Genomic DNA, 24,314 nt, shown 5'->3' on the forward strand with positions numbered 1-24,314 from the left:
GGCTCATTCTCTTCAATCTAAGCCTGGAGATTCATGACTGTGCCACTGGCAAGGGTTCATAGTAGCATTTCTGCTGATGTTCTTGATGCCTGGTTCAAGGAGACATTTGGCTTAATTTGGAAACCTCTTCTGCCACGAGTTTCCTGGAACCATAAATATTAATAGAATCACTATTGTATATTATCTTCTACCCACAAAATTTCTGGAAAATATTTCTTACGAAGTAGCCTCTAAAGTGAGTTGAAAGATGAATGCTGTGCTAGATGGAATGGTAAGAGGCACAATTGAGATGACATTTTCTAAGGATTCTGATTGCTCATGTCTGCTTTTTCACAAGCAATAATGCTAAAGGTCTTGCCTACAGCATAAATGACACTAAACTATGTAGAAAATTTACCTATTATCTCACAGTTTTTAATGGAGCTTTGTATTTATGATGTTTTAGTTGGAAAATGATCTTTTAGAGATATATATGTTTATATATACACACATATAGAAATTGCATCTATTAAATTAGGATATTGACATTCCTGTGTGCATTTTGGAAAACAATGATAATACTTGATTATAATCTATTGTGATAAAGCTCATATGTTCTTTAATTTTTAGCCATGAGATCACTGGAAAGTGGAGCAGCTCACCCGAGATTTTTTTGAGATTGTACATAACTAGAAATTAGCATATCAAGACTGTGGGGCCTTTTTTTCCCACCAAAACCTTATTTAGACATAAATTAATTCAGGGGATCCCTCTAATTTTTATAGTGTGGGTACAGGATTATAACCAGTTACTTTTGGTCCTATGGTGATCAATTTACAGTATATTAAATGAACCTATACAATTGACAGAATACCCAGGCCTCCCAAAAAAATTCCCTGGTGACTTTGAAATTTGTTGTATGGTAGCGATAGCCAATTCCTTTTACAGGGCAGCTGTGATGTTCATACTGTCAGCATTCGCAAAAGACTTAAAAATCCTTGGATTCAGTTCGGTGTTCCTGTAAGTAGGGCAAGGGTAAAACATAGCTGCACAACAATTCAACTTAGTTATGTGCAGTTATCAGTAGATTGAAAGCTGTTTGGGGAAAATGGTTGAGAGGTAGGACACTTTGCTAATAGTCACGCCATTTCTTAGTCTCAAGGCTAAACTGGACTTAAAATCATCTCACAGTCATCTTTCCCTCCTGTTGGCTCTGTAACCACATGAAGTGAAGTGGCTATCCAGCTTTCATGCTCCAGGCTCAAGCAAGTGACACTGAAATTGTAAAATGTTGTCTCTGGTTTGTCTTGCTGTTGGTGTTTGAAACACAGATTATTCCCATAAAAACAGAAATGAAGGAGGTCTATTCACTTTAAAGGATATATAATAGCATTTTAGAGTAAGACAGTGGAAAGATTAAACCCTGTGTTTGCTTGTCTAAAACGAGATACAGAAATGAGTCTGTACATACACATAGACAAGTAAATAAATAGCTTAGTGTTCAAAAGTGCTGAGCACATTCAGAAGTAATTGAGCTCAGTGGGATTACAAGTGCTTGCTGCCTGCATTATTATTTTAATATCTCTTTTAAAGACTTTAGGAAAATTTAAGATCAGGCTTTTATGCTATCTAACCATAAACTTTCCTTGTCACACTGTGATTATACCCCCAGTCACCTTCCATCAGCCTAGCCAAGAATCTCAAAAGTTACTGCTATACTGCAATCCTAGGAACAGCCATCTTTCCTTCAGTCTTAGAACACCATCCTGTTTCTTCTCAAATATTTGTGTGTCAATCTCAAATATTTGTCACGCTTTCTGGAACAAGTTGATTTTAAAAACGTGGATTTCATTAACCTTAGTATGAAATGATTGCTCTGTGCTGACTCTACAATTAAAGCTGCTCTTGAGGTCCAAACAGGATATGTGATTTTCTCTGCACACTGATGAATTTCACAGACTAATAGTTTCATTCATTTTTATTCTTTACTGTGCTTGCATTAAAAACTGGACTAATACTGATTTTTGGTGATTCCACTTCTTCCCCAAGCCCCTCCCCCCCCCACCTTAAATATTGCAATAAAATAGTACTTTTAATAATGTGTGGAAGCAGGCCCCAGCACACAATGTGTAGGCCAGTCTCAGCTGATCAGCAGGAATATGGATGGTGGCTGGTGGGTACAGCTGTTGTTAGTCACCTGAATTCACCATTAGCAAGGCAAACCCTAAAAAGCCTGATGCCAGCTCAAGAGGTTCCAGGCTTACAATGAGGAACCCTTTGATGGGGGACTCGATGGGAGGGCTATGCGGAAAGACCAAGTGAGACAGAGTATTTTAATTTTTGCACATTGCCATCTCAGTTTTTACTGCAACAGCTCCTGCCTGAGATTTCAAACTGCTATACTAGTCTGAAGAATGGTAACTTCTGCTTTTGACTTTGCTTTCTCTTCTCAGATGGGATGCTTCATAAAATTTGGAGGGGCAGGGGGAAATTACAAAAAAGTAACAGATTCAACTTGGCACTGACCCCTTCATCTAGTTTTAAACTATAGTTCAAGGAGTTGTTTCTTCCTGGGCAAAGTGGTCCAACTTCCCAACCTGATGCTGGAGTGTTTGTTGACAAACCTTAGGTTGCTGTATTTTGGTCAATGTCAATAACAAAAATGCAATCACTGCACAGTGCACAAGATTTCACCTTACTTAAACTAGTTTGCATGTAATCATATGGAAGTGCATACAAATGCTTATGTAATCTCCACCCCCAACATTTGCAGATGACTGGATGGTGCCATGTTATTTCTCATGCCACATTTTGACTGCTGTTCTATTTCTGTCATAAGAGGCTTGGGTTATGTGACTTAGTGCCTGTTAAAACTAATTACCCTTACCATTATCATCAATTAACCCCAATTAACGTCAGACAGAAATGCAAAAATGTTGAGCCGTTTTTTACAATTCAGTACAGATGAGTTCAGAGGAACTGCTAATGACATCTTCAAGCTGTGCATGAAGAACTCAGGCTACCAAAAAAAAATAAAGGACTTCTTCTAGGTTATATATGCATTTCACTTGAGGAGGTCAAGCAATTGGTGCTTTCTGTCACCAGGTCACCCAGCTCTTCAGCAGGGAAGGGATGTGGGTTAGAGCATGCAGTAGGACATGTTCTCAGCACAGCAGCATTGGCAGCTGTGCCAGCAGCTTCACATGGAGGATGTACTGCATGTATGGCCTTTGTCCCTTGGCTGATTTCTCTCTGTCTTCCAGAGTTATTGACTAATTTTCCCAGTACACGGCAGCACGCTGTAGAATGCTGATTTTGTCAATCTTATAAATATTTAATCTATAAAGAAATATATGTTATTGAGGCTTTTCAGATTTGGATCTTGCACTTCCAGGCCTGAGTTTTCCTTTCTGCTTCAGGCCCTGTGGGCCTTGCTGAGTAGGGACTAAGTCTTCTACTTTACACTACATCTCACTGGAAATGATAGTGTCCTTGTCCCTAGAGTGCTCTTCATCTCTTTAAAGGAAAGGAACTTCACGTTAGTTGCAAGATTCTGCATGTGCAGTGAGCACATGTGGAAGGAAGGGCAATGACTTGCAGGTATGAAGAGCTGTGTGTCAGGAATGAGAACACATAAGAGTGGTAGGAGTTGTGCTTTAAAGTAAAAATGAAGGACTGATATTAAAAATAAAAAAACAGACATTACCAGAGTTGTTCCCTCAAAAACCTAAACTAAGTAGCTTGCTCAGCAATAGGTATTACAATGTTAGTGTGTACAGTTTTGCCACATATGTTTTTCAGACATAGCTTTGCTGTTAAAGAATGAGGAATGGAGTCACTTTACTGCAATAAATATTGTAATGTTAATTTAGTAAGTCATATTTGATAGCACAAATGTATTAATGTTGTTGGTTCACGAATGCCAAGATTCACACAAGATTTGAAGTCCTGGTTGTGGTTCTAGTGACAGTGGATTTATGAAAGGAGTTCGTTCAAAATGTTCAAATTTTCTGCAACATTTCTGAAATGAATGGCTTTATCTGGCTGCAGTACAGAGCTTAGAAACTTAGGACAAAGCTGTACATTATGGGGATAAAGCTCTATTCAAAATCCTCTGACTGTGCCAGTATAACTCCTCTGTATCCTCTCACATCACTCGTCACTTTCTGATCCTTTCTGTTGGCACCACCTGCACTGGGATTTGGAAAGCTTTCAGGGATGACTATTGCATGTATGCAAGCTGAAGATGATTGTTTGTCATTATTCTGTTAGGATGTAGTGTGATAGTTATGACAAATACTGTGACAACTAAGTCTCTTGTTATTTGAAGAGATTTAATTCTCAATAGAAGTTGACAAATGTCCTTAATCTTTCACTTTTTTGAAATGAAGCAATGAACACCAGTAATTTAAAAAATGAGTGTTTTGCTGATTTCAGAAATTGTCATATGCAATGTACCCTAAATTTTTCTTTTCATCAGTTATTTACTTTAAAAATGTAACCTCTTTCAAAACACAATACAAAGAAGCACCACTAGCTATGTTGTGAAAGATTATAATAAAAGAGAATAATATACACATCTTTGAGGTATCCATGTAGCAATACTTCATTTCTTTCTGTGCTGCAAGTGGTCCTGGTTACCATATTTTACACAAGAGCTGAGAAAATGCTGAAGGCATTAGGCTTCAGGGAGCATAAGTGTGATCTACTGGTCAAAGTATAGGACTGAGAAGGAAAATTTATACTGCAGGCCTGTGTTTGTGGTGGTGTCTAAATCATTCTGTCTGATCAACTCAAAGGCAGATTGGTAATATACAATGGTATCTCAGCCATACCTCATGGCTTTTCTGTCTGAAAAACAGTAGGAACAAAAATCATTATCTTATTGACCACAACACTGCTTGGCCCTTGAGAAAGATCAGGAATATATATATATACATGCTCCACAGAAAGGTACAAGGAAACTAAATCAAAGGTATTTTGAAATAATTTAGAATTTTACCCCTGCTATTCTTTTAGCCTCATAGTAGGGCTTGTTTATACTGTGGAGTACTGACGCTTTAAATCCCTTGTGAATGTTAAGCTTTGTGGACTGTTTTAAAAACTTCAATTGAGAAACACTACGTAAGCCAAAGTACTATTATTATTGCTTTATTATACAGGGCTCTTACATGTCAATAAATATAAATATTGGAGGTGTAATATTTGTCAGCCATAAGCCTAGATGCGTTTATGCAATCTGGAATGACAGGTTTGGAATTTTTAGTAATTTTTTGAAGTGCTATTTGAACAAATACATATTTCAAGAATTTAACTTTTCAAATTCTAGCAGCAAGAAAGATATTTTCTTCTCTACCCTTGAGACAAGAGAAATTGTCTTTCTCTCCTGAGTAGAAAGGGAGAATATATGTGAAGAGAGGGGGTGACTTCATCTGTTACTATCACAAAGCTGTCTCTGACTCTTGAAACATGTTAAAATTTTCTTTTTGTAAGGATCCCAAGCTTGTATTTTGTTATTACTGAAGTACATTTTGATAATGAAATTAACAAAGAGTAAACTGATCTGGGAATTTCAAAATCTCAGACAGGTCTTGGTCTCCATTTAATAGAGTTTTACTTGTCCCTTTGTGTAATATTTTAAACTGTTCATAAGAAAAATGTGACACTGTGCACATTAATTTCTTCAATTTTTGAATATGTATCCTGAGACAAAAATGTTAAGCATGTGTTATTGCAAATAAATTATTTACTTTGCCAATAACAGTTTTAGAAACATTGGCATGGTGCTGTCTCTTTTGCTACAAGCTAGTGTTTCTTTTCATTAACCACACTAAAACTGGGATGTGGACAAGTGACATTTTCTTTATTTACATGGAGTTTTAATGAACAAAAATGTAACTTGTTATAATTTATAGGATTTGCATGGTTTTAGTTCTAACTAGGTGCAGGCAGTTGCATATCAATGTTTTTATAACTACTGTACAGTTGCTGCTATCAAGAAATTCTTAGAGTACAAATCAGCCCAAAAAGCCTTGTTTGCTTTTCACTGAGCAAAGATTATCTTTCCAGTCACTACCTGGCCACAGACTTCTGACTGAAGAACTTACAAGATGTACAACAGGATTACTTTAGATGACTTGGCTGCTGAAGAATTTGAAGCTGTATAGCAACATTTTTTTCTGAAGTGACATTAACTTCTCATTATAAATTCAAGAATCTCTGATTCTTAGAAATGGTGACCTTTAGACATCAGCACAAGGCTGTGAGAGCACTGTTGCCAGACCCATGCAGCAAATACACCAAGACTGCCAGCACACAGAGATTTACCTAACCACAGTTTTGGATAGATATGGAAAAGCTGAGATACTCTCAGCCATTCAAAGGGAAATCCCAGTAGCAGCTTCTTGTTGCTGTGGGTGATAGATTTACATTTATATTCATTATATCCATACCATAACGTTTTGATTGATTCCCCCTTTTTGTCTTATTTACATAGCTTGCCTTTCCCTCTATTTCTTCAACTGCTACTGCCTAAGAGGCATTGTAAAGACCAAAAAAACACTAACCCCAAATCTGAGCACTTTTAGCATAACAAATTTCTCACACCTGCCTGTCAAGGCCTGACATTAACTCCTTTTTGTTATATGACAGTTGGCAGGTAGGTGTTTGTTGTTTGAAAGGTTGCTTGCTTTGTGCTTCACCTGCCCTTTTGCTTCTATGCAAAATTCCCTTATTTCCTTATTCTGTTAATATTTTCTATGAATTTGATGAAAACCAGGAATCATTCCTTTTTCACTTTCTTTTCACAAATACCCTGACTCTTTGTTGTGCAGTATAAATTCTGACTATTTCTGCTCCTCTACCCACATATTTCAGCAAATATGGAGAGCTGACTTAGGGCAGCTTCCTGCCAGTCAGACACTGTAGAAGAATGCCTCCATGTGCAAGATGGGGAACACTCTGGCAGGCTCAAGTGTGCATGTTCACTTTGCCAAGTGTCAACTCCAATTACAGAATGCTACCTCCCAACATTTTAGAACATGCAGTTCCGTCTGAAAGTACATGGAGTATTTCTTAATTGCAGGAAAACTCTCTCTCTTTTAATTTTTTATAAAGGTAAGCATAAAAAATTTAGGTGAAAACTTTTAAAGGGTACAGCTTGAAATTTAAGATTTGTAGTATTGCTGCAGCACAACTGACTCCAAACTCTAACCTGTAAATTGGGCAAGTTTCATTGTGCAGTAATTTAATTTAAATTCCACTATCAACTTCTTAGACTCAACGTAAGATGATTATTCCTTTTTTTGGCTAGGCAATGCAGCTCTTGAATATTACAAACCACAGACTTGACTCAAACTCTGAAGTCTTTAGAATCCAAGAAAGTGCTTCTAGTGCCCCTCACTGATACCAGTGGTGTTGAGTGGCAGCTCTTTTGTTATAAATGAGAGTGGTAGAACATTGGAGCAGGTTGCTTAGAGAGGTGATAGAAGCCCTATCCATGGAACCACCTAAGGCCAGGTTGGATGGGGCTCTGAGCAGTCTGATCTAGTTGACAGATGTCTGGTTCAAGATGAAGACGAGATTTAAAGGCCCCTTCCAACACAAACAATTCTTTGATTTAGTGAAATGGTACAGTCCTTTTTATATCCAGAAACAGACAATGGGCTAAGTTAAAATGTATTTGATAGTGTATACAGTGGGAAGAAGGTTCAGGATGCATAATACTCTGGAGTCAGATTAATCAGATTGGATACAGTCCACTGAGACTAAGCATTTTTTTGTTGCATGTACTCTGGCAACAGACTATAAGCACTAAGGGAACCTGTACTGCAGAAGACCCTGTGAACTCAGTCTTAATAGCATCCTTGTGCAGTAGGATTTCAAGTTCCTCTTTTGAATTAGGGATTTGAACACAGTTATGCAACCCTTTAAGCACTAACTTTCAGGGTTTATTACTTGCCAGTGCACTTGTTCATAACACCAGCTGCAGGAAGCAGTTTATTTTCAGACAGACTTGAGACAGACTATCTGAACAGAATGTACCTCCTTGTAAGTTTATTTGTCTGTGGTATTTTTCTATTAGTTTGCTTCCTGATGAGCTGATTTCCGTGGCTCATTCCTTAAGTTTGCTCACAGGTTAGAGGAAAGAGCCTGTGGAGATATTTTGAGATGACTGCTTTCAAGTGGCAGAACACTGAGGTGCTCCACTGCTTTGTGTTAAAATGTCCCTGGGACTCAAACTTTTGTGCCAGCAGTAAATGAGTTGTTCTTCCATTCCATACAGCAACATGGTGAACAATAAAACTGGGGGAGATTGGCTTGGGGGTGGCAGCCCCTTCTCAGGGACAGGCTGTGCATTGGTTAGCAAGTGGTAAGCAACTGGATTCTGCATTACTTGTTTTGTATATTCTTTTATAATAATTATTATTTTCTTTTTCTGTCCCATGAAAATGTCTGTATCTCAACCTACAAACTTCAATTTTTTTTCCTGATTCTCTCCCCCATCCCATATGGTGGGGACTGAGCAAATATCTGCATGGTGCTCAGCTGCCTGCTGGGTTAAGCCACAACAGCGACCCAAGACCTTCCTTTTTCTGGTCTTATAATTACTTTGTCAAGCCCAGGGGCCTATGCCTTCTCTAGTGGGATTTATTTCACCCTGCTGCAGAATCACAGATGCATACTAATATGAAGGTTTCCTTCTCCCAGTTCAGTTTTAGCTAATAGATTGCTGATAGGTGTGTGAAAACCTAGCTACTGGTCTTTGTATCACATCTAACTTCCTGATCATTGCTGATGGCATACATTATTCTCTTACATAAAATAACACTCCAGAGCAATATTTCTAAAGCTATGAATGATGTCTGCAGTGCTTCTCAGAATTTAGTACAGAAGAATGAATATTAGGTAGCTGAGACTCCATCAAATACAAGATTGATTTTATCATTTTAATTTTTAAATTGCTGGCTAGTAAAAATCACTTTGGAAAAAGCCCAAATGACAAAAGACCAACAATAATTCCTTAGTTAAAGCTTCTAGTCCCAAACTGGAGGTAATATCTTCTTACAAGTGTTTCCAACATTTTCAAGAAAAAAACCCAAACCACTAGATCTAATGTCAGATTCTTTGTGTACAAAGGGTATTTTTGCTTAGTGAACAGTCTTCTATAGCTTAAAAATCATCTGCAAGCACAAAAAAGACTGTCAAAATTCTTTAAGAATAGGAATATTTTTAAATGAACAAAAGTAATCTTCATTTTCCCCACCATCCATTTGCACTCCAGAAACAAAGAGCAAAGGTGTCTTTGAAATGAAAGCTCTTCGGTTTGAAAATGAGTATTTTTATGAGGAGCATTCTTATAGCAAAAATTTGTCGTCAAAACCACTATTCACAATGCCTCAGTGTGCTGCCAAAAGTGCCAAAATAGGTTTTGGCTGGGATTAAAATAAATTTCTTCATAGTAGCTAGTATGGAGTTATATTTTGGATTTGTTCTGGAAACAGTGCCAATAACAGAGTATTTTTGTTACTGCTGAGCAGCACTTACTGCACTATATCATAATATCATTTAGTTTGGAAAAGACCTTCAAGACCATTAATCAAACTGTAAACCCAACACTGCTAAATCCACCACTAACCCATGTCCCTCAGTGCCACATCTACACTTTGTGTTGGGGGTTAGGTGTCCTAAGGGGACAACCTGTCTGCTAACACTTATTTGGTGCTTGAGAAGACAGAGAGTTTGGCTGGGCCCAGGGGAGGGTGGGGGCAGCTGGGAGCTGGCTGATTTCTTTGATCTCAGAGCAGGACACACTCAGAGCTGTTGTTTCTTGGGAAAATGAATTTGCTATAACCATAACCCAGATGGAGCTGCTTCTTCTGTGGGCCCTCCCTACACCCCCTGTTCTGCCGGGACGTGTGGCAGTGCCAGCCACCGCCGCGGAGCTGCTGATACACCTCATCCACCAGCCCAGGATCTCAGCTCATCCCTGCTGTTCCAGCTGAGTGTTCCTCAGAGCCCTGCAGGAGCACCGGGACTGACTGCCCGAGGGGTTTGTGAAGCAAAGCCTCTCCTCCATCCCTTCCTGTCTCAGCCGAGAAAGCTGTCACGGGTCCCTGGTTCTGTTTTGTTGTTAATGCTGTAGTTATTGTTGTTTGTTTGCCTTGTGATAAATACTAGTAAAGAACTGTTATTCCTGTCCTCATATCTTTGCCTGAGAGCCCCTTGATTAAAAAATTATAATTCGGAGGGAGGGGGTTTACATTTTTTCCTTCCAAGGAAGGCTCCTGCTTTCCCTAGCAGACACCTGCTTCCAAACCAAGACACTTTCTAATACCTCCAGGGACGGGGACTCAATCACTTCCCTGAGCAGCCTGTTCCAGAATTGGACAGCTTTTATTGAAGAAATTTTTCCTAATATCCAGTCTAAACCTTCCCTAGTGCAACTTGAGGCCATTTCCTCTTGTCCTGTCACTTGTAACCTGGGACAAGAGACAGTTTTTTTACCAAGTGAGGAATGTACCTGTCTAAGACACAAGTAGCCAGTTTCTCCATGACAATGCTGTCAGAAATTATGTCACAGTCTTGAGTAAAGTGCAGGCAGAAAACATCCACAGATTTTCCCTCATCTTCTAGTCAGGTTACCCTGTCATAGATGGAGATCCAGTTGATCAAGTCAATCTGCCGTTTACAAACCCACACCGGCTAGGCCAGATCACCTGATTATCCTGTGCATGCCATGTGACAGCATTCAGGATGATCTTCTCCAGCAACTTCCCTGGTACTGAGGTCAGGCTGACAGGCCTGTAATTCCCTGGATGCTCTTTCCAGGAGATAGGAATGGCTCCTTCCTTCTGGTAGATGAGTGTTGTATTTGCTAACTTCCTGTCACCTAGGACCTTCCTGGTTAGCCAAGGCTGCTAGTAAATAATGTCAGGGCTCATGGGTTCAATCCTCATATGGGCCATTCACTTGAAGAGCTGATGATCCTTCTGCATGCCTTCCAGCTCTTCCAACTCAGACTATGGTGTGATTCTTTACTGATGGAAAGTGGCTTAGTGAGCTCTCCTGGGATCCCTTGGGTGCATCCCATCTGGCCCCACAGACTTGTGCTGATGCCATGTTCAGTAGATAAGGCAGGGGGCAGACACAAGAAGTGGGGGATATTCAGAATGATGGAGTTTGTTTTCCCATGTTACCACAAACATGACAGAGCCCTGCTTTCCTGAAGATGGCTGAACACTTGCCTACTCATGGGAAGAAGTGAATGCATTCCTTGTTTTGGTGAACTTGTGTGTGTGGCTTTTGCCTGACCCGTTGAACTGTCTTTATCTCAACCCACAAGTTTTCTTGATTTTCCTCTTCTGATTCTCTCCCCCATCCCACTGCAGGGAGGGAGTAAGTGGCTGTGAAGTTTAGTTTCTGGCGTGGGCTAAACTCTGACAGTTGGTCAACAGCATCAAATATACTCTAATTTGTATTTGAAGAGAGATGTCAAATATATAACCTAACAGACATAGAGAACATCTTAAAAATAAAGCAATATATTGAAAGTAATGAAGCTCAACTGGTAACAGTAGCTCCTCATATATTTATTTCATATTGGTTTTTAGTCTGCACAAAAAATTCTGAATCTTTTAAGCTGAGCAATGAAATGATAATGGAAAATTTAAGAATGGGAATTTGGATGAGAAACATTACTGCATATTTAGGTACATTTTTAAGTCTGTAAAGTTATTTCAAAGAGAGAGAATTAAATTTTTTACGAAGTTGTCAGTGTTAGAGCTAACCTGCTGGGAATGACTTTTGGTAGCTTGTGATAACAGGTATAAATTATAAGCTTCATGGTTATAAACAACACGTACATGGATGTGTTGCATCTGCTATGCAGTAGAGAAATCTTCTTTGCACTTCTTCATGTGTATATAAGAAATGTTTTGGATTTTGTAACTGTAAAAAGCTGTTTTGCCATTTAAAGTCGGTATCACTATGCCTCAACCAGCAAGATTAGGACTCTCCAATCCACATTAATAATTCAGTGTAAAATATCTTCACAAAGCTTGTAGCCCTGTCAGAAATAGAAAGTGTTTATATTTTCTGGATACATTACATTAAAAGCAGAAACTATTTGTATGCTGCAACCATTTGCAAATTTAGTAATGGTGGATGTTTCATGAAACCAAGACTATAATTTTGAACCCAACCCTGCATTATCACTCATGTTGATTTCTGTGGACAGTACTGACTTGTAACAGGCAATTCATGATAGAACTGCCCTGTCTGAACAGGTATTATGGGTGAGGACAAGTGGTAAAACCTGAATCCCAAACCATACTCACTTCTGATCATGATGGAGCATGAGGTTCGCCAAAAACCAAACCAAAATTGGGTTTGGCCCCTCTTGTTAAAACATATTTTGGGTTTGTGTTTCATTTGGTCCTTCTGATTTTCTCACATCTCTATCTAGTGTGCCCTGCCTGTCTCTTAGGGTGACGAGGGGTGCATGCAAATGTATTTCTACTGAAATCTGCTTTAGTCAGAATGACTAATGAAAGATGGCCTAGCTACTGTTTGTCAAACCCATGCATGTCATATTTGCAATACAATCAGCCTTTTAAAAGCAGAGGCTTATGTGATAAAGTCTTCCTTTGAACTTTTGGATTCTCGTTAGAAGCACAAAGCTTTGTCATGCTGTTGCAAAAAATCGTATTTTAATAACTGTTAAAACCTTTGAACATAAAGTTTAATAATAACACTTGCAGCAATTAAATACTTTCATTGAGCATCAGTGCTTATGGCCTAAACCTGTTAGATGTTCACCATTGACTACCTAAGCTGAGACTGGAGTTTGCCTCAGAACAGGGGTTGATTGCAACAAACACCAAACAGACGTAGTCAGTAACAGTAGAAAGAAAAGGGTTCTGTTCCAGAACTTTAAAGTTTAAAATCACAGGCCTGAAGAGGAGTGGGGAAATGGGGCAGAATGTGCCACCTGTGCTATCAAGGGATTTTTTTCCCATCTCTTGACAGTTGCTGCCTTTTCCAGGAACAGAGATCTGTCTTAGGATTCACCACTGGTGGGCAAGGATTAACCAAATTTACAGAAAACAAAAGGAGAAAGTATGCTGCAAATATAGACTGGAGGAGGAAGTGGGAAGTAGATGCAGGCTGAAGCTATGAGGAAATGGTAAGCATTAGTGGAACAGGAGGGCAAAAAGGGCAGGGAACTGAGAGGTAACCCGTCCTACTTGTTGCATGGTTAGCCCCACCAAATCATTGTGGCACCTGTGTTTCTGCTCAAGCTCCTTGCACAACCTGTCCTGCTGGCTCAGGAGTCTTCTCAATCTGCTGATCTGGATTTGTTGCCCTCACAGGGGAATAATCATGGCACATGGCTGTATAGTCCTGGAAGTGGTTGACCACAATGGACTGGATGGTGCAGAGGCTTCCAGGGTTATGACTCTGCCAGTGCAGTGTCTTTCCCACTGCACTCTGCAGTGGCATGAGGGGTTGCTTCCCTGTCTGCTCTCACATTCCCTTCCTGCAGTGCTCTTCCTCAGCTATTGAGGTGGCACTAACCATCTATGGTTGCTCTTAGTCATAGCCCTGGTAATGTTGGGAGACATGCAGCAAGCCATCAAGCAGGGACAGCTTTCTCAGTGATTCTTCTGCTAATGAGTTACTTAGAAAGAAGCCCCGTCTCATGGTAATGTCTTTACAAGCCTACCTCAGAGCTGGAGTTAGTCCTTTGAGTGCTGAAGCATTTTCTGTTCTTTAAATCAACAGACTCCTTCAACTTAAGCCACCAAAACTGTATTTTCATGCTTGTTTTGCTACAACTGAAGTACAACTGCTGGGGGGCTGTGTATGTAAGTTACTAATTTTCACTTTTTTTTCCTTGAGTGAAAGATTGCCACTTCACTTTTAGACTAAAGGTCTAAACAGCTCACAATGACATCTCTAATTCTGATGAGAAATATGGCCATTTTTCTTGAGTGTAGTTTTGGTGGGGTTTTTTTGTTTTGTTTGAGGTTTTTGGTTTCTTTTTTGTTTTTGTTTGTTTGTTTTGTTTTTCTTTGTTTTTGTTTCTTTTTGTTTTGTTGTTTTGTCTTGCACAGGAATAAACTAACAGTTATAATCTTGACTTGTGCTCCGTGTGCCCTAGCAGCTTCTTTATAACTGATTGTCTCAAAGAGCTACAAAATAAGTGGAATTTTTTGTAACTAATTGTAAGCACGTTCCGATTTAGATAAAGTTTTCCTTATAGTCAACTAAGTAAAAAATCAAACTGTTTACAGTTAGTAAGCAATAGCATCAGAGTTCTGATCCTGCACATATTTTCAGATCAACCAGTTAATCAGAGACTGAAGTACTGTGTGCACACATTGGGATGTCTCCACAATGAGCAAAACAGTATTTTATTGTTCTGTGATGCAACATGCAAAAGAACGTAACAGGATGAACTAAATTTTGCATATAATGAATAAACGAGAAGGGTTATATCAGTCCTACACATGTAACAAGTGTAATCTGGGCTGGAATGAGTTAAAAATGACTTTCCTAACACAGAAGCACAAAGTCGAGGCTGTGCCTGTGCTGACCTCAGTGCAATCATTTAATGGCTGTAACATTTATTTCCACTAGTGCTTTCAGTGTCAGTGGAGGATCAAAGAGAATACGGCTTTCTGCTGGCAAAGTTCTTCCTGAGAGCAATACCTCTCCCTTCCAAGACCTGTTTTCACATATACTGCATTATGTTGGTGTCATGGAGTTACTTTACCTTTAAGAAAGTTTAAGTTGCTGGGATCTGCCTGGCGTCTTTTCTCCTGACCAATTATCGGTCATTGCTGAGAATTGACAGCAGTTTAGGCCATTGAAAAGTGGGATCAACTTGTGAACCCTACCTTAAAGTGTAAAACCAGAGCTCTCTTGGTTCTCTTTGTTTCCTGGCTGGGAAGGGCGGCAGAGCTCCAGGCTTCCCGCTCCCTGCCCAGGCCATGCGGCCGGGCGGGGACCGGGCTGGGCCCAGCGTCTCCCGGCCGGGGGATGCGGGCCCTGTGGAGGGGGTTTTCTCCGGGCTCCGGCCGGGCCGGGCCGAGCCGATCTCTGGCTCGGCTGCAGGTTTTTTGCTGTGGCTGGATTCACTGGAGACTGCTGAGTGAAGAAGGAGAAGGGCTCTGGGCCTGCAGCGGGCTGGGCGCGGCGCCTACACTCTCCAGAGCAGCCATGAGGAGCTTTCCATCGCAAACGGCTCCAGCTCCTGCACCGGCCGAGGCCACAGAACTACCTACAACAGCCTGGGCAAGATTTTAACTCTTTCATTTCCCAGATGAGACTTGCGGATTAATCTTTTTATCCAGACAGAGAAAAGAGAGTGATCAACATGAAAAGAGACTTTATAAACTACTAGTGACAGGAAAGAAAAGAAAAGGTAGAGAATTAAGAAGATGCTTTAATTAAGCTGAAATATCTTTCTGTTAAAACTATGGAAATGGACAATAAGGTCTTGAAAACGCTCCTTTAATTCATGACAGTATATAGGGAGGAATAGAGTGTTCAAAGTGTAAATTTTGAGTAAAAAGTAGAGTAATTATGGTACAGTGAAGTGCTGGAAGATTTGAAGCCTTGAGAGGCAATGAGAAAACTGTTTTCTGGTGAAGCTCACGGAAACAGATGAAGAAGACTTTTTGCCTTTGAATAACTTATCCTTAAAAATCCCATCCCTAGACTCATGGCCCATACACACTTGGGATGTGAAAATGGGAGGAGTGGGCTCTAATAACAGCAGCTCTGGGCAGCTAACATTAGAGCAATGGAAAACTATAAGAAAAATAGTTTTTCTTGTGAGAAACTCCATAAATTAACAGGAAGAAACTTCTGTTTCTCTATAAAGACTGGTGAAAAGACTGTAGCAAGAATTGGGACTGTTTTAACCATCAAAGTTCCAAAGGTTTTGTCTCTTTTGTCATGTGAACAAGGGAATAGTGGGTAGACAGGGGATGAAAAGGTTTTTCTGGAAGTTTATTCTGGTGTTCTTATTGTAGTTTGTCAATAAACTTTCTTTCTTTTTCCCTTTTAAGTTTTATGCCTGTTTTGCTCTTGTTCTAATCCATATCTCACAGGAAGAAATAAGTAATTTTCTTAGTTATTGGTTTAAAACCACGACAGTTGGTTCTTACTATTCTGCATGCTTCCTGTTACATGATTCCAAACTGCTGAACCCGTTAATACAATATCCAACCATGCCCATCAGCTCTGACTCACAGTTTTCAATGATTTATATCTAAGGCTACTACAGGGAAGGGATACCCTCTCCTGCTCATACAGTAGACCAAGGCAGAGACAAAGCACTAGCTCATGATTTTCTACAGCATTAGTCTGTGTATTTTATACCAGCCTTGTCACTAAAGCTTTGTCAAAGCAGGAAACTGTGAGATGTGCCTTGGGGTAGTAGTCCTGCTGTGGTTAAACAAGCTGGGTGTGCCAGGGTTAAGAACTGGAAGTTGCAGGTTCATGTCAAAATTCCACCAAATCTCTGGCTTTTACCTCAGAAACAGAGTTAACAGTAATGTTTAGTTAGTTTTTTGGAAGTTATACTAGTCTTCAAAACACAAAAACTCCTATACTGACACAGAGCAACCTGAATGCCTCTTATTATTTAAAGACTCTGGTCACCCCTTATGATGGATTAACTAAGCTCTTTATTGGAAACTGGTAGATCTCAAATAATCAGTGATCATAACTAGGCTACATGCAGTGTGCAAACAGAGCACATTCCCAGTTTGTACTGTGTCCATGTATGTGTTGCTTCCAAAGGGCTAATCTTCAAAAATCAGGACAAAGAAAAGAGACACAAATCAATTGTGAGGGACCTTATTTTATACAAAAATGTGAATAGGAATTTGGTCTTCGATACGCATTGATTTTAAGATCAGAAAGCTGCATTCTGTCATCTGTTTTCATGGGGAAAACTAGTCTTGTTTCAATAAGGAATTGAAAACAACTTCTTGACATATACAACATATAAAAATGGTGAGGAAACTATGCATAGTGATCAATATAAATAAATTGTTCTGTAAATTGATACCAGGAAGCTAGAAATATGAAGAAAAATCCATAGCAGATATTTTCTACTTATACTTGCAATAAAAAAAGAAATCATAGTGAGGGCATAGGTTCTCCTAAATTGCAATGCATAAACTGTTAAAATAATTTTTAAAAAGATATTTGGTGCAAGGTTTTCGTTTTGTTGTTGTTTTGTTTTTGGATTTTTATTGAAGTGACTTTAGGAGATCAGCCAAGAACATTCCTCCACTTGGTAACAACTGTTCTTTTTTTGTCAGTGGTGCTTTGTTCATCTGGAAATAAATGTTTAAAGTGTAACTTATTTGGCAATTAGTTTTGGTAAAATCATTGGCTGGCTGAAAGGTGTACAATTTCATCTGGGGATGTCATACACTGTATACCTGCCCCAATCGTGAATAGAGAGTCAGGGGCAAACATACTTTTATAGTGTTATGGAAATATATGCCCTGAAGCCAAGGCTATGTGTTTAAATTAGGCAAAAATTCCCAACATGTAAAGCAGGGAACACATTAGCATGCTATATTTCATGTTAGGCTTATTTCATATTTTTCTATGTGGTTTTATTTCAGTACCACTTTGTAAGCAAAAATCTTTACAGTTCAGTGTGGGCTGAAATTTGTTCTGTGTAGTTTCCCATTCCACTGACATCCCACTAGTAGCATTTTGAACAATCTAATGAGAGTCTGCCTTACCAGTTTTTGGATGTAGCTCCATCCTAACATGTGCAGTTTTATTTTGGTATTAACACTGGGGGTTATTTAATGCCCTGCAGATTGCAGAGCTGTAAGCAGGAAAATTAATTGCAAGTGGTATGTCAGGAAAAAATTTATATGAAAACAAAACAACAAAAAACCCTAAACAAAACTCATCAACAAAACAATCAAAGCAAACAAACAAAAAAACCCATAACAAACACATCCCTTTGGCTATGATGTTTTTAGGTATACGGTTACAGTTTATCTGACAAAGCAGAGGTTTTTACAGGAGTGGTTTTTACATGGAATAGGCCTGTTCTGTGTCCCTGATGACCAGCCCACACCGCTCCTTTGGCTCTGGGCCGTGGTACTTTGCATTGGCCACACAGCATCCATGGCTCGATACGATGCAGGAGTATCGCACACCAAGCGCAAGCTGCGAGAAAGCGACCTCCGCTACTAGCAGCGGCGGAAGAGGCATCGAGGGAAATCTGAGCCTGAATTGGAAACTTTTAGGGGAGAGAGATTTCCATGAAGTATTTTAAACAGCGTGCCTCAACAGGAGGGAACACTTGTTGCTGCCATTCCCAAACCGATCTCCCGGTGCTTCGGGAAACTTCTTCCTTACGGGAAACTCCTCCCCGTGCCGGCCGCAGCGCCGGGCTCAGCCGCGGCCGGACGGGCCCCGGCGCAGGTGGGGCAGGCGGGGCGGGAGGCGGGCGGAGCAGCTCGGCCGGGCCGGGCGGGCGCAGAGCGCAGCGCCCGGGGAAGCTCCGCTGCCGCGGGAGCCGCGCTGCTCCCCGCGCCGGGCCCTCACAGCCGGCATGGCCGGGGAGCCGCTCTCCTTCCGCGCCTTCCGCGCCGCCAGCCCCGCCGCCTGCCAGTACGGCTACGGGCTCGGGGACGGGCTCAGAGCGCTGCGAGACCGCGAATTCCCCCGGCTCCGAGGTACCGCGGGCAGCCCGGGGGCGGGCCGGGGGCGGGGGAGGCCCGGGCCATTCCCGGCTCGAATCGGGCCCGGGCGGGAAGGCTCTGGTGCGGGGGAGCGGCGGCAGGGGCGGGGACGGCGGCAGAAAGTGCTGGGCTCAGCTCGCTGCAGTGATTTCTGCGGCACGGTGAGGACGCAAGAGGCGCCTCTCCTTCTCCTCCTTCTCCTCCTTCTCCTCTCTCTCGGCACAAGTGCCTCGAAGGTGCCATGGATTCAGTAACAGGATTCCGATATGGATATGAAGAGGGGGGTTGGGAGGGGAAGGAGAGTTATCATAATAGTAAACCAGCCCATTTCTGGTGAAAGCTTAGACGGGTGTTTGTGAACTACTTTTGCAGGTTTTACCATCCCCCCAGCATTAAACATCGTTGTGTGTACTACTTCGAATATAATGGTGATGGTTATATGATTATATGACAGTAATTTGTCTTGTTTAAAGAAGTATCAATGCCCATGATATTGTCACGTCAAAATTCTTACATAAAAAGGCCCGGGCAGAGAGTGGAGTAAATAGCATCAGTTTGGATGCCCTATGACTATTGTTTAGACAACTCTTTCTCTTGAGCAGTTTGTGTTACTGCTTTTTTTTTTTTTTTTGTGATTTCACCAAATTTTGGTGATTGAATACATGAGCGGGCTTTCTCACACGCAGGTGTTTAGATTGAATGGAGTTATACTTGGCCTCTAGAGGAATGTATAAAAACACTTAAGCGGTGCTTTGAAGAACTTGTAGATTAAGTAAATTAATGTCACAGTCTGTTATTAGACGTAGTAGTTGCATCAGTGAGAGTTTGAACACAAGAAGTTGCTTGTCCAAAATTCAGGCTTAACTTCTGAAGAGTGGCTGTTTTGTAACCGACTAACTGTTTAGGCCTTTAAGCAGATGAATTTTTAAAACTCCCGAGAATCAGGCTCATTTCTAAGAGGCTCCACAGTTTTGAAATAAAATGTATCTGCTAATGAATGATGTCTGGTGGATTAGTCTGGTTCCCTAAGGGAGGTTACTGCAAAGGCAGAGCATTAGGAGTTTTCCTCCATTTGAAAGTGTCTATGCTAATGTAGTCTTCTGAGTTGTGCAGCCTGCTATTATAAGATGTAGATAACTTAGAATATTTCTAGAAAGAGATGAACAAATACAGGGTATAAAATAGAATCTTCCATAGTGTTAGCTAATTGAAATCACATAATCATCTACAGTAAGGTGACTTAGGTTACAAATTCCTTCTGTCTTTTGATTTCCCCCTTGGAATTTTAACATGTTATCCAGTTCATGAATCGTCATCCATTTGTCTTGCAAGTTTGTCACCTCTGTGAGGAAATTCAGCATCTGTGAGGAAATGTAACTGATTGCTGTACATGCACACAGTGTCTTGCCTGGGACTTCTTGTCTGAAAAACGGTGTCACGTTTCTGGTCAAGAACTTGTGCCTTCAAGTGATACCAGCAGTGCCAAATGAAATGTGCCCAGGGACAAATTCCTGGGCCTAGGTCCCCTGCCTAACACATCTCTTGGTCTCAAAGATGACTAATTGGACTAGTCCAGGATGGACTCCAGGAACTGGCTGACAGCGGAGCAGTGTGGATGAGAAGCACATTGCTTTTATTTATTTCTTGGCCTACTTTTACTTAGCCATGTATCCTCGCTTGCCAACAGTCTCAACACACTGATGTTGATGTAATGAAAAGTCTTTTAAAGCTCTCCATATTTTTTCCTTGTGGAAACAAGGCAAAGAAAGGGTGGGTAATGTATGGGTTGGTGGCAGCAATAGTGTAGTGGGTTTGGTTCAAACCAGGCAAAAACACCAATTAAGTGTAGTGGTTTTGGTTCGCCAGTCTGAATCATGGTACTAATTCAATATAGCGGGTTGAGCACTGGCCAAATGCCAGTGCACTCACCAGAATTGTTTATTCATTTTCTTCTGTGAGATAAGGATTGGAAGGAGGACCAGAGCAGGCTCAAAACTTTAAAAGGTATAAAGAAAGCTTTATTAACAGAACTAAAATCAAAATAATAAGAAATCAGAATAAACCTTCAGAACACTTCTCCTCCCCCCAACTCTTCTTTCTTTTCCCACTGACAACATAAAGAGACAAAACCTAGTATTTTCAGTCAGTTTACTACCTCTAAAATAATCTTCCTTCAGTATACTTAGGGAGAGGAGTTTCTCTTGCCATGCCATGGAGACTTCTTCACAAGAAACTGTTCTCTCATGGCTTCAATGTCACAGCAAAGCAGCTGCCCAGGAGATGGAAATCTGTCGCTATGTGAAAGTCACTCCCCTTGACTTAGAGCTTTCCCCACAACAGTTTTCTGGTGCAATCTTTAGCTAATGGGAGAATGAGTGCTATTTTAGGGCATTAACAGTAATCATAGAATCATAGAATGGTTTGGGTTGGAAGGGACCTTAAAGATAATCTAGTTCCAACACCCCTGCCATGGACAGGAACACCTTCCACTAGACCAGGTCACTCAAAGCCCCACGCAGGCTGGCCCTGAACATCTCCAGGGATGGGGAGTCCACAACATCTCTAGGCAGCCTGTTTCAGTCCCTCACTACCCTTATAGTAAAGAATTTCTTCCAAATATCTAATCTAAACTCTTCCAGTTTGAATCCATTCTCCCTTCTTCTATGAGCACATGCCTTTGTCCTAACAGTACATGCTGTCTCCACCTCTCCTGTAAGCCGCCTTTAGGTACTGGAAAGTGCTACAAGGTGTCCCTGGAGCCTTCTCTTCCCCAGGCTGAGCAGCCCTAGCTCTCTCAGTCTGTGCCCTGTTTATTTGGGGCATGTCTTAAAGATCTTTCCATCACTGAAGCTGGTTAAAAAGTCCAGATTGTGCTGCTCACTTTTTATATGAACAGAATTTTTGGAGTCCCTTTTTAGATACCAAATAATTAAATCCAGTGTTTGATTTTGGAAATGTAATTTTTTTATGAGCATCTTGTGGTAATAATTATTGCATATCAGTGTATTCACTTTTTTCTGATTACTAATGTTTTGTATCAGCCGCTGTGGACGTCTTGTGCAAATGGTGTTCCCTGGGGAATGTAGAAATCTTTTCTGTGTTACAGACCATTGCTTATATGGTGGTGGTGCTTCTGTTGTAGCTTTAGCATGAATAGTTGCACAGGTGCCTGTTGAGCAGAAGCTGCAACAGATGACTGGAGGGAGCACCAGCTTAGCTACCAGGTATACTGTGAAGCCAGGATTTTTCAAAGGTGGTCCACCTGTGGTTGTATCAAAGTCTTGGGGAGTTTATCAGAAGGAAAGTAAGGTTCATACTTGGTGTGTTGGGGGTTTCCCCTTCAGGTTTTGTGAAGAGATAAAAAGAACTACTTTACTTCCTTAAATCAGCAGGGGTCTGTCTGTTTTGGCACAGAAGCCTTAAATTTTCCCTTTTAAGCCAAAGTTTATCTTCACTTCTGTAATTCAAACGCTGTTAGCTGATGACTAGAGCAGCCCTTTCTAAAAATATATGTGGAGTCTGAGAAACAGATCGCTGTTTCACAGGCAGCAGTGTATGTGCAATATGTGACCTTGACTTTAATCTTATGAGCAGTGTACCCTTATCTGCAGTGTAGGATTTTAAATTGCTTTTTAGAAATGGATAAAGAAATCAGCAGGAGTTTATAGGTTCTGTTGTTAAGTAATGGAGATGAATATGCTTCTGTGATGTTTATCAAAGCAAGGAAAATATCAGCTTCAGTTTGTATCATGGTTTTAAAAAAGAAAAAGCTGACATGTGACTTGGATGCAGCATTTAATCACAAGATTCCTTTCCTTTTTAAGTTGTGTGACAGTATTCTCATCTAATATAGCTGTGGTAGTTCAGTGGGAGCTTTACAAGAGCAGTAAGCAGTGGATATCCATCCTCCAAATAAAAATCAGCATGTATTAGAAATCAGGTATTCCTTAAGGGCTACTATTTGAAGATAGTCTTTAGGTGAGCTTGAGATGGACTTTCCCTTTAATGTTAAATTGATCACTGTCCTGTACTTCAATATCATGCCTTATCTTAGTAGTATGAACATTTGTGATATATGTGATTACATACAACTAACAATAATAATGCAATTTGTCTGTTAAACAGAAAGGAAAGGCACACTGAACTTAGAGTAACAGAATTGGCCTTTATTTCTTGGAAACTCAAATGATGTTAAACTGATCACCTTTATGAGGGCTTATTGTATCGTTCAGTTAAGGAATAGCTGAGTACTGGATCTCACCTTACACAAAAATAAGTCTTTTTTGCTCACATCACTGGTATTTATTTGTGTGGTGACTTTTCCTGTGAGTAGGAAAATGTGAGAAGCAGATCTCTGTGTGCTGCAGTTAAGTCCTCAGCAGCTCAGTTAGCAAAGTTCATCTCTGTCCTCTGAGAACAGAAAATCATATCTCTTTTGTCACCTTTGGGGTAGTCTAGTTTTTTTGGCTGAACTTCAGAAGTAAGAAATACATTCTGGTGTGTAAACTGTGAGTAATTTTGTTGATAGGTAGCTGATGCTCACACTTTATGAAACATGTGAAGATGAGTGGACTGTGAGCCTCAAGAGTCGTGCTCACCTCTTGATTGCAAATGTGGGCTTGTCAACCAGAAATTCTACCAGTCTTCTGCCTGAGGCTTTTTCTTTATTTTTTTTTAAATAAAAAAAAGGAAAAATTTTTGCTTCCTAAAATGACTGCTTTTGGGGGGGGGGGGGGGGGGGGGTCGGTTTTCTTCTTTGTTTTGTTTTGCTTTTTATTAGACCATTCTGTTTGATCTGATAGCTACCTTCTATATATGTACATGTTACTCTGCTGATTTCTTAACTATTAATAATTTTTTAGCTGTGGATGAATCTTTGCCTTTTCATCTCATTTTTTCTTATTCTTGAAGACTGAGTGACTTGAGTTTTCAGCAAGCCTTTGAGTTCTTTAACCAGTATTGGTCTCTGACCAAATAGGCAAATCTGATCTTATTCTTTAAAAACCAGTGAGCCAACTGATAGTGAGCCAACTACCAGCTTGATAAGTTTATTTAAATTAATTTTTGTCTGAAGACTGTCTTAAACCAGAAACAGGGCATGTACCATTTCATGGTCAGATGCAGTGCTTACTGTGAATTCCCTGATGCACATCCACCCATTGCTGTCCAGACTTGAGACAGCATCTCCTGGAAAGGACAAAATATTTCTCTCACATACAGATACTGGCATATGTTAATGTTAATCCAGTGCTTGCCTCTCCCACAAAAAGGCAGCAAAAGCAATGTGTAGGGGAAGGATGAGGCTGCTTTTTGTTGTCTCATTGGAAGATGCTGTGTAGCCTAGAAGAGCTGCTAATTGTGCTGGAGAGTAAGTATTTCTGAGTTTCCTTATCTCTAGCTCATCCTGAGCAGAGGTAAAGTCTTCTAAACCTTTCCATTTGGTGTTTAAAGCTGCGAGCTCCTCTTTCTACCGCTGTCCAGGCCTTTTCACTCTCCTCGGTGACTGTGAGATCTCTGGTAACCTGCTCCTGTTCTCTGTAGCCTCTCCTCCAGAATATGATATGATTTTGTGAAACACCTATTTATTTTTGTTTGGAGGGG

At 40.5% G+C, this 24,314-nt stretch overlaps 1 protein-coding gene across 1 annotated transcript in view; it reads left to right on the forward strand.

Annotated features, from left to right (window-relative positions):
• Window positions 1-18,529: 18,529 nt before the first annotated feature.
• The window catches only part of MOCOS (molybdenum cofactor sulfurase), a 209,301-nt gene continuing 203,516 nt past the window's right edge, over window positions 18,530-24,314 (forward strand). The window contains exon 1 of the mRNA XM_014256806.2: window positions 18,530-18,707. Within this exon, the coding sequence (XP_014112281.2) occupies window positions 18,584-18,707 (124 nt within the window). The 5' untranslated portion in view covers window positions 18,530-18,583. The remainder of the gene's footprint in view (window positions 18,708-24,314) is intronic.

This window comes from Pseudopodoces humilis, chromosome 1 (assembly GCF_049639895.1).
Source record: "Pseudopodoces humilis isolate 2021_Gansu_Grassland_sample_001 chromosome 1, ASM4963989v1, whole genome shotgun sequence".
Taxonomy (NCBI): domain Eukaryota; kingdom Metazoa; phylum Chordata; class Aves; order Passeriformes; family Paridae; genus Pseudopodoces; species Pseudopodoces humilis.